At 37.3% G+C, this 9495-nt stretch overlaps 1 protein-coding gene across 1 annotated transcript in view; it reads left to right on the forward strand.

The window, feature by feature from the left end:
• Window positions 1-9239, forward strand: part of LOC113428573 (vomeronasal type-2 receptor 26-like) — a 55818-nt gene extending 46579 nt beyond the window's left edge. The window contains exons 8-9 of the mRNA XM_087948610.1: window positions 893-1019; window positions 8183-9239. Coding sequence (XP_087804736.1) covers window positions 893-1019; window positions 8183-9087 — 1032 coding nt within the window. The 3' untranslated portion in view covers window positions 9088-9239. The remainder of the gene's footprint in view (window positions 1-892; window positions 1020-8182) is intronic.
• Window positions 9240-9495: the final 256 nt, after the last annotated feature.

The raw sequence follows: 9495 nt of genomic DNA on the forward strand, positions 1-9495 counted from the left end.
GAAGAAACCATTCTACATCTTTCCAATCAGACGTTTCTTTTTTAATCACAGTTTTAATTTACTGCATTTTTTGGAGTATAAGACACACTTTTTAAGCCTCCATGTGCTACATTTTCTGCCCATTCTGATTCCTGCCACTTGGAATGGCTCAAAAATGGGGCACGCGGAGACAGCAATAGGCTATGTCAATCCCTGCAGCCTGAAACAACTGATTGTATGGAGGCCGATCCAACCGACAATCAGCTGCTTATGCTAATCAGGCTGTGCTGAAGCTGTTTGCTGCAAGGAGGCAAATTGCTGGGAGGCAGAGGCAGATTTTTTTTCTTGTTTTCCTCCCCAAAGGTAGGTGGGTCTTATAGTTTGGAGCATCTTATACTCCAAAAAATGTGGTATTTTAAATAAATTAAAAATAAATACAATTTTAAATAAATGCATTGATGTATAAAATATACATCAATCAATCATTTAATTAGTCAGTTAATCTTTATAAAGTTCACAAATGGAATAGAAATGTAATAAATCTTTTACAATAAAGTTTAGTCTCAAATTTAAAATAAGTGGATATCTTATTTTAAAATCATGCATATATGAAGAATGGAGGAATGCATGTGAATTACACTATGAGGAGGAACTAAATGTGACTTGATGTTTAATTTTTTTCTCATTTCATCCCTCCAGACTTTATTAAGTAGAAAGGCCCCAAGAAAAAGGAGGAACTAAATGAGGCATCCGCCTGCAATTGTATTCCTGCAATCATTTGGAAGTTGTCAGGGTTTTCATATTTTTCTATCTGAAGCCCAGAGATTACTTGGCTAATGTTTCTGTCTACCTCCATGTTACATAAATGGTGAGATTAACCTCTTTCCTTTGGCATTTTTCTTTTTCTTTCCAGTCTCTGCCTCAGTCCAAATGTGTGGAAAAATGTCAGCCAGGATTTGTCAAGAAAGCTCGAGAAGGAGAACCAGTTTGCTGCTATGATTGTGTTCCTTGTCCAGAGGGGACCATCTCAACTCAGGAAGGTTGGTAACACCATAGGGAAACCTTCTGAATTCATCCAAAGCACTCTGATCAATATACATCTTAAAGAGTCATATACGTTTGATGGTTTTGTTTTTAATTTCCATGGTGTCCAATTTCTTCCCTAATGGGAGGCAAAAGAAAAAGATCTCAAAGGATGAGTTAGGAAGAAGGATGTAATGTATTGGGTAGGAAATCTCTTTTTTTTATATTTTGCCAGTTTGGATGAGTCGTTCCATATTTATCTTTCTTAGAAATATATGAATTCTGTTAGGTATAACATTGATACCCAACAAGGTTTGGGTGGATAAATATATAAACTAAGGTATCATAGTTTAAGTGTTTGTAACTTTAAGCACCACACTGCATGTAATTAGCCAATTAAGGGTGCGGTTAGAAACTGCAATAAGAGGAAGCAGGAGAAAGCTTGCTACTTACTGCCTACTGTTTTACTGTTTACCGTTTGCTGTTTACTGTTTACTGCCGTTTACTGCTGGATACAACTGTTTATTACTGTTTTACTGCGACTGTCTACTGTTTGATCGTCCTACTGAATATCCAGCATTATCCTCTGGAGAAAGGCATTGGAGGAGGAGAAGATATCTTTATCGGCTGATAAAGATATAGTAAGGACTATTATCTGGACTGATTTAGTGAGTCTTACTGAATGGATATATTGTGAAAGACATACGGACTGATTGACAATGCTTAAACTCTAACTGGATTAAAAACTATTTAAACTACAAACAGTGTTTGTGTTCAGTGTGTGTATACTCTAAAACCCTTCCTCTCTCATTTGGCTGCCTGGCTTGACTGCTGCTGCATACTCTGCTAGGGGTTTATCCCCAAACACTAACACTGGTTATGGGCCCAGCTGCACAGTATAACTAACCAGGATATAGCAGTGAGAGTTGGTGTGAGTTGCACATTACTGTAAAAACAAACTGTTTTTATTAGTTTAAAATAGTCATATATCTGAAGAGTAATGGCACAAGTAAATCTACCACATCTGTCTCTGATATCCAGGCTGGATGGAACAAACTATGTTTCATGGTCAATGAAATGTAGTTTACTTCTACGTAGAGAAGGTTTGTGGGACATAATAACAAACCCACCAGATGTGAGTAGCTGGGATCCTGATGATGAAGAGGATAACCAAAAGTTACAAGACTATAAACGGAAGAATGAGCAGGCTTTATGCATCATAGGACTGACTCTCTGTGACCAGCAGCTTGTCCATATTCGTGGAGAAGAAAATGCTGCAAACTGCTGGGAGAACCTCAGGAAGATATATGTTCGGGACAGTGTAGGAGCACATATAAATCTTACACGGAAGCTGTTTGAACACATCTTCAAAGGAATGGAGACATGTTAGCTCATTTAAACTGTATGAAGAGCATTTTTCAAGAATTACAAGAAAAAGAGCTTATCTTTAATGAGCTGCAACAAGTATACATTATATTATCTTCATTAGATCAAAGCTATGATGACTATGTGACTTCGTTGGAAGTATTGCCTAAGGATAGCCTCTCATTAACCGAGATTACAGGCAGGCTACTAGAAGAAGCCAGAAGAAGGTGTGAACGTGACCAGCTGAGAGAAGATAAATCTAAGAAAGAAGAGAAATTATCTTCAAAGCTTGATAGAAACCAGCTTAGTAAAGGAAAGCACCGGAAGAAGAGAATTTATCTTCGACGGCATACACAATTAAAAAGTGTTTTAATTGTGGAGGAAGAGGACATTTGGCAAGTTTCTGCAAAAGGAAAAAGCCAGAATGTAAAAAGCCCAAGAAAGCCTTTGAACTAACCATGTTTAGCAACTGTGATGTGAAGAATGATTTATGGGTGGTGGACAGTGGTGCATCCCACTGCATCACGAGAGATAAGACAAAATTTGTAAAAATGTCTACAAGCTCTCAACATATATCACTTGCTAATGGCTGGAACCTGAAAGCGAAAGGAGAAGGTACTGCACATTGTCCAACATAAATCAGGATATAAAAATGTTGTATGTACTGCAACTAAAGTTCAACTTGCTTTCTGTAAGGGTATTAGTCAAACTAGGTTATGTAATTACATTTAAAAATAATAATTGAGAAGGATAAAAGCATAATTGAGAAGGATAAAAAAAGGGTAACTGCAGCTTTAAATGGAACGTTATACGTCTTAGATGATAGTAAGAAAGGGGAGGAACAGACTGTATTTAACAATATAAAGCCTCATAATGAATGTATCCATTTATTGCATAGGCGTTTGGGGCATGTAAATTTTAAAATGCTAAAACGTACAGTAGAGTTATCTGATGGAATAAGGTTAAAACCTTGTGATAAATATTTGCGTTGTAATGTTTGCTGTGAAGATAAGAGCAAAGTATTGCCTGCAAATAGGCTAAATGGTTTCAAAACCAAAGAACCTTTAGAAGTGATATTTGCAGACATCATAGGTCCAAAGAAACCCAGTATGGGGGGTGCTCGATATATACTGAGCATTATGGACCACCATTCTAGATATGGGTTTTGCTACTTAATGAAGAGCAAAACTGAAACATATCAACATTTTTTCAACTGGCTTAAATTTGCAGAAAGAAAGACTAAACGGCAACTGATAACCCTGGTGACAGATAATGGTACGGAATTTGTTAACAACAAATTCCAGAACAGACTAAAGGTAGCTGGAATAGAGCACAAAAAGTCTGCACCATACAGGCCAGAACACAACGCATTCATAGAGAGAAGAGGCCAAACCCTACAGGCAATGGTTAGAACAATGTTAACTGATTCTGGATTACCTGATTCTTTGTGGGGGGAGGCTACAATGTGTGCTAATAACATATTGAACAACGTTGTTAACACAACGACAGGTGAAATACCATTCACCAAGTGGCAAGGCAGGAAACCTGACCTAAGTTACCTGCAAACATTTGGTACACCAGCATGGGTGCATATCCCTACACAACTCAGGCATAAAGGGCAACATAGAGCTAAACGATTTTTCTTCGTTGGTTACCAGGCAAACCATAGGGCATATAGTTTTTGGGAGAAAGGCACATCTAAGGTATTATGTAGTGCTAGTGCCCAATTTCTAGAGCACGTAGGATGGGAGAAGTTAGAACAGGACACCAATAAAGAAGTAATTATTGAATCCTATAGAAATCCCATTAGTTATCCCTGTAACTTTAAGAATAAAGTAAAGAGAGAAATAAAGGAAGAAATAGATCCAATAGCTGAGCAGGATGAGGAAGATGAACAGGTAGTAGTTCAAAAAAGTCCCCCTGCAAGCCCTGTAATTCCCAGAAGAACTACATGAATATCTAGACCGCCTGATAGGTACCAGGCTAACACAGTGTGCCAGATTAATAAAGTTCCATGTACTGTAGATGAAATAAAAATGTATCCTACTAAGGATAAGGAAAGTTGGTATGCAGCAATGAATAAGGAACTGAACTCATTAAGGAATATGAAAGTATATGAGAATGCGAGATTACCTGTAGATATGAAGTCCATTGGCTGCAAATGGATCTTTAAGGTAAAATCTGATAAAGATGGAAATATAATCCATAAGGCACGATTAGTAGCCCAAGGTTTTAGACAGAATGCCAATGACTATGATGAGGTGTTTGCACCTAGTCTTAAGGCCGCAACCTTGAGGGCAGCTTTAGTGTGGGCAGCTAGCAAAAATATATAATTAACCACCTAGATGTGGAAACCGCTTACTTGCACGCCCATTAAGACACACTATATATATGAAAAAACCTGTTGGAATTAAAAGTGAAATAATAGATAATAATGATTGTTGGTTGTTTAAAAAAAGCCTCTATGGTCTTAAACAATCAGGCTATGAATGGAACCAGTATATTGTAAAGGAACTAAACAATATAGGATTCAGAGCTGGGTTAGCCGATCCATGTCTATTTAAGAGGGAGACAAATGGGAAAATATCATTATTATTGTTGTTCACTGATGATATTGCATTGATTACTGAAACTAATGATGAGGCCAATAAAATAATAGCATCATTAGGAAAGAAAATAAAGATTAAGCAATTAGGGGAGATAAAAAAATATCTCGGTTTAAATATACAGAAAACACAGAAGGGTTTTAAGATATCTCAGGAAGATATAATATGCAAATTGCTAATAGATTATAAAATGGAGCTTTGTAAGCCGGCTAAGACTCCAATGAGTCAGGAGTTTAGCAACACTGATGCACAAAGCCCGGGGTTTGATAAGGTAATTTATCAATCATTAATTGGTAGTTTGTCTTACATTAGCAATTGGTCTAGACCAGACATATCGTACAGTGTGAATCAGTTAGCTCGTTTCAATTCTGCACCAAGTGAAAGACACTGGATTGCAGCTAAAAGAATATTAAGATATCTTAAAAAGACAATGAATTATTCATTGTATCTAGAGCCAAAAGGTGATCTCATTCTGAGTGCTTATGCTGATGCTAGTTTTGCATCAGAAAGAGACACAAGAAAGTCGACTTCAGGAACAGCCATAATGCTGGGTAAGACATTAATAGGTTGGAAGTCAATAAGACAACAGCATATAAGTTTGTCAACTATGGAGGCAGAATTCTCCTGTTTATCGCTATTATGTACAGAATTGATTATGTATAAGCAAATGATGAATGATATAGGCATAACTGTGAATTATCCTATAATTATACATGAAGATAATCAGGCAGCAATTCAAATGGCCACAAATATTGCAGTCAAAACTAGGAGCAAGCATACAGATTTAAGGTACCAAAACGTTAGACAATCTGTGAGAAGTAAAATGATACAGCTGGAGTACTGTATGTCGGAGGACAATGTAGCTGATAATTTTACAAAAGCCCAAGGTGCCAGGAAGCACCAGGAGAGTTGTGAAAACTATGGGGTTAGATTGTAAAGGTATTATATATTTATATCACCCAAAAGGGGAGAATGTTAGGTATAACATTGATACCCAACAAGGTTTGGGTGGATAAATATATAAACTAAGGTATCATAGTTTAAGTGTTTGTAACTTTAAGCACCACACTGCATGTAATTAGCCAATTAAGGGTGCGGTTAGAAACTGCAATAAGAGGAAGCAGGAGAAAGCTTGCTACTTACTGCCTACTGTTTTACTGTTTACCGTTTGCTGTTTACTGTTTACTGCCGTTTACTGCTGGATACAACTGTTTATTACTGTTTTACTGCGACTGTCTACTGTTTGATCGTCCTACTGAATATCCAGCATTATCCTCTGGAGAAAGGCATCGGAGGAGGAGAAGATATCTTTATCGGCTGATAAAGATATAGTAAGGACTATTATCTGGACTGAGTTAGTGAGTCTTACTGAATGGATATATTGTGAAAGACATACGGACTGATTGACAATGCTTAAACTCTAACTGGATTAAAAACTATTTAAACTACAAACAGTGTTTGTGTTCAGTGTGTGTATACTCTAAAACCCTTCCTCTCTCATTTGGCTGCCTGGCTTGACTGCTGCTGCATACTCTGCTAGGGGTTTATCCCCAAACACTAACAAATTCCTTGTAACTTGAGATATGATATTAGATCAATGCACTTTGCTCATCCAAATCAACCTTACACTACAGGCCAAAAGATACATCAATCATACATTTAAACAATTACTCTTTATTAAGATCATAAACTCTTATAAGCTGAAATATCTAAATATCTGAAACAATGAAGGGGGAGAAGTTGGGTTCAAAGAACAAATAAAAACCAAACAGTGCACTCGTCATAAAACCATCAAGTGCATAGTTACTTCCCACCTTTTCTTATCTTTTCAATTTGCATTGTTAAATATTGAGATAAAAACTGTTATAATACCAACCAAAAATGAATATGGTTGTGGTTCTGAAAGGAAAAAAATACTAACACACAGTGCTGGGATTAAAATGAACAAAAAGAAGGGGGGGGAAAGGAGAACTAATAAAAGACCAATCTACGAATAGATACCAATGTCTATTTCATTATCTCTTTAAAATTGTTGCCAAATCTAGAAAGGATGGAAATATATTGCTTCATCTTCCTATTTTTATTGGATAAAAAGACTTGGCAGATAACAGACTCAGTTCCTCTTCTTGAATTCCTTCACCAACTAATCTTCTTTAAAGCTCTTTCTTTTCAAATTTATTGATCACATTTATATGATTGTCTATTTCGCACAAAGTGACTTTTGACGGTACACAATTAAATCACAAATTAAAAATTAAAACAACGAGAACTAAATGCTAAGTTTAGTTTACTTTATTGTCATTGCACCTCGTACAATGAAATCAAACACCATCTTCAGTGCACATCATGACCATGAAAATAAACACAAATGCACATCCTTCACACTCCACACATTGAATTGAAAACCCACCCACCAACAGGATACAGGATCTAACCACATTACACAAATTTTATCACCTGACAAAAATTTAATAAATAAACAAGTAAGTAAATAAAGAAATAAAAAAAGAACCTGGTTTGTTAAGTCAGAGAAGGGAGGTAGTGGAACAAGATTGCCACATGACTATGTGGCAGCAGCAAAAAAAAAAAAAGCTAACACAATCCTTGGTTGTGTATAAACAGAGGCATAGAATCAAAATCACATGAAGTATTAGTACCACTTTATAAAAATCTATGATGACCACACTTAGAATGCTTTGGCATGAAAAAAGGTCTGTTCCCTAAAACATTGCCACTTTATGATTCCTCAGAAGCCTACCTTTTCTGCTGCAGCTCCTACTCCACTCTACCCTGAAATTCTATAGTCCCCATCCTCTTAAACTTCTGGAGACTTGCTGCTTCTCCCAGGAGTTCCCATGGGACAGTTTCTTGTTGCAGTCTGGAACGGGCATTCCACAGGTAGCTCTCCCTCCCCCCCTCTCTTTGTGGCAACTGAAAAGCAGCAATAGTTGCAATCAACAAACTTTTGCTTTAAAGTTGACAAAGGAGTTTGTGGCACCAGATATTTCTTCTTTTAATTTTATTTTCTTGTTCTTTTTTTTTATTGTTTAATTTTATTTAGTTGTTTTTGTTTGTACATATTTGGGGATCTTTTTGCTGGAGTCTAAGAATGTACCATTAATGATGCTTTCCTGTCTCTCAATATCACATCTCATTCAAAGTTTTCTTGAAATTTGAAAGACTATAACAAAAAATATTTTTTTTCTCAGATACTGAAAAATGCACAAAGTGCCCAGAAGAACAATGTCCAACCAAGAACCGAGTCCAATGTATCCCCAAAAGAATAACCTTCCTGTCCTATGAAGAACCTCTGGGCATCATCCTCGTCTGCTTTGCCCTACTCTTGTTCCTAACCACAGGCTTTGTTTTAATCATATTCATTAAACATCTAGAAACTCCCATTGTCAAAGCCAACAACCGGGACCTCTCCTACATCCTCCTGATCTCCCTCTTGCTTTGTTTTCTGTCCTCCTTTCTTTTCATTGGCCAGCCAAGGAAAGCCACTTGTTTTCTCCGGCAAACAATGTTCAGCATTGTCTTCTCAGTAGCTGTGTCTTCTGTGTTGGCCAAAACAATCATGGTGGTGCTGGCTTTCCTGGCCTCAAAACCAGGAAACAAGATGAGAAGATGGTTAGGAAAGACCTTGGCCAACACTACCATCCTTTCTTGTTCTGGTGTCCAAATTTTCATTTGTGTCATGTGGCTGGGAGTTTCCCCCCCATTCCCTGAATCTGACATGCACTCCCAGCCTGGAAAAATCATCCTTCAATGCAACGAAGGCTCTGTTACCATGTTTTATATTGTCCTCGCCTACATGGGTTTCCTTGCTATCATTTGCTTCATAGTGGCTTTCTTGGCCAGGAACCTGCCTGGGGCCTTCAATGAAGCCAAACTGATCACTTTCAGCATGCTGGTCTTCTGCAGTGTCTGGGTTTCCTTCCTTCCCACCTACCTGAGCACCAAAGGGAAATACATGGTGGCCGTGCAGGTCTTTTCCATCTTGGCCTCTGGTGCTGGACTGCTGGGCTGCATCTTCCTCCTCAAGTGCTACATTATCATCCTTAGACCTGATCTAAACACTAAGGAACATCTCATGATAAAAATAGGGAAGTGACAATGAAATTGTTTCTTAGGACCATAACATTTAATTATTGATTGCAAATTGTTATTGGTTTATATGCTTTGTTTGCCTCTGTTTGACAACTTATGTTATTTAAAACTGAAAGAAATAAAAATAGTTAGTTAGATGGGCTGCGGACTGCTTTAAGCTTGATAAAACTAACTTCAGAGTTAGTTTGGAGGGCCTCAATCTCATCCATAGTTCTTTCAGAATTCAGAATCAAGTCTAGGACCAAAGCAATTATTGAATTCTTTCTGCAGTGCTTTTCAGCATGTCCTAGTGGGACTCCCCAAAATAATATTGAGAGTTGGCCCCCATACAACAAAGAGATGCACTCTGTGGTATGTAAGAATTACATACTAAGGATTACACCTGTGAAAATTAGGAACAAAAGCAACACCA

Source organism: Notechis scutatus, unplaced genomic scaffold, assembly GCF_049901735.1.
Source record: "Notechis scutatus isolate UNSWTSFEM ecotype Mainland unplaced genomic scaffold, rNotScu1.2 NSCUCTG25, whole genome shotgun sequence".
Classification (NCBI taxonomy): domain Eukaryota; kingdom Metazoa; phylum Chordata; class Lepidosauria; order Squamata; family Elapidae; genus Notechis; species Notechis scutatus.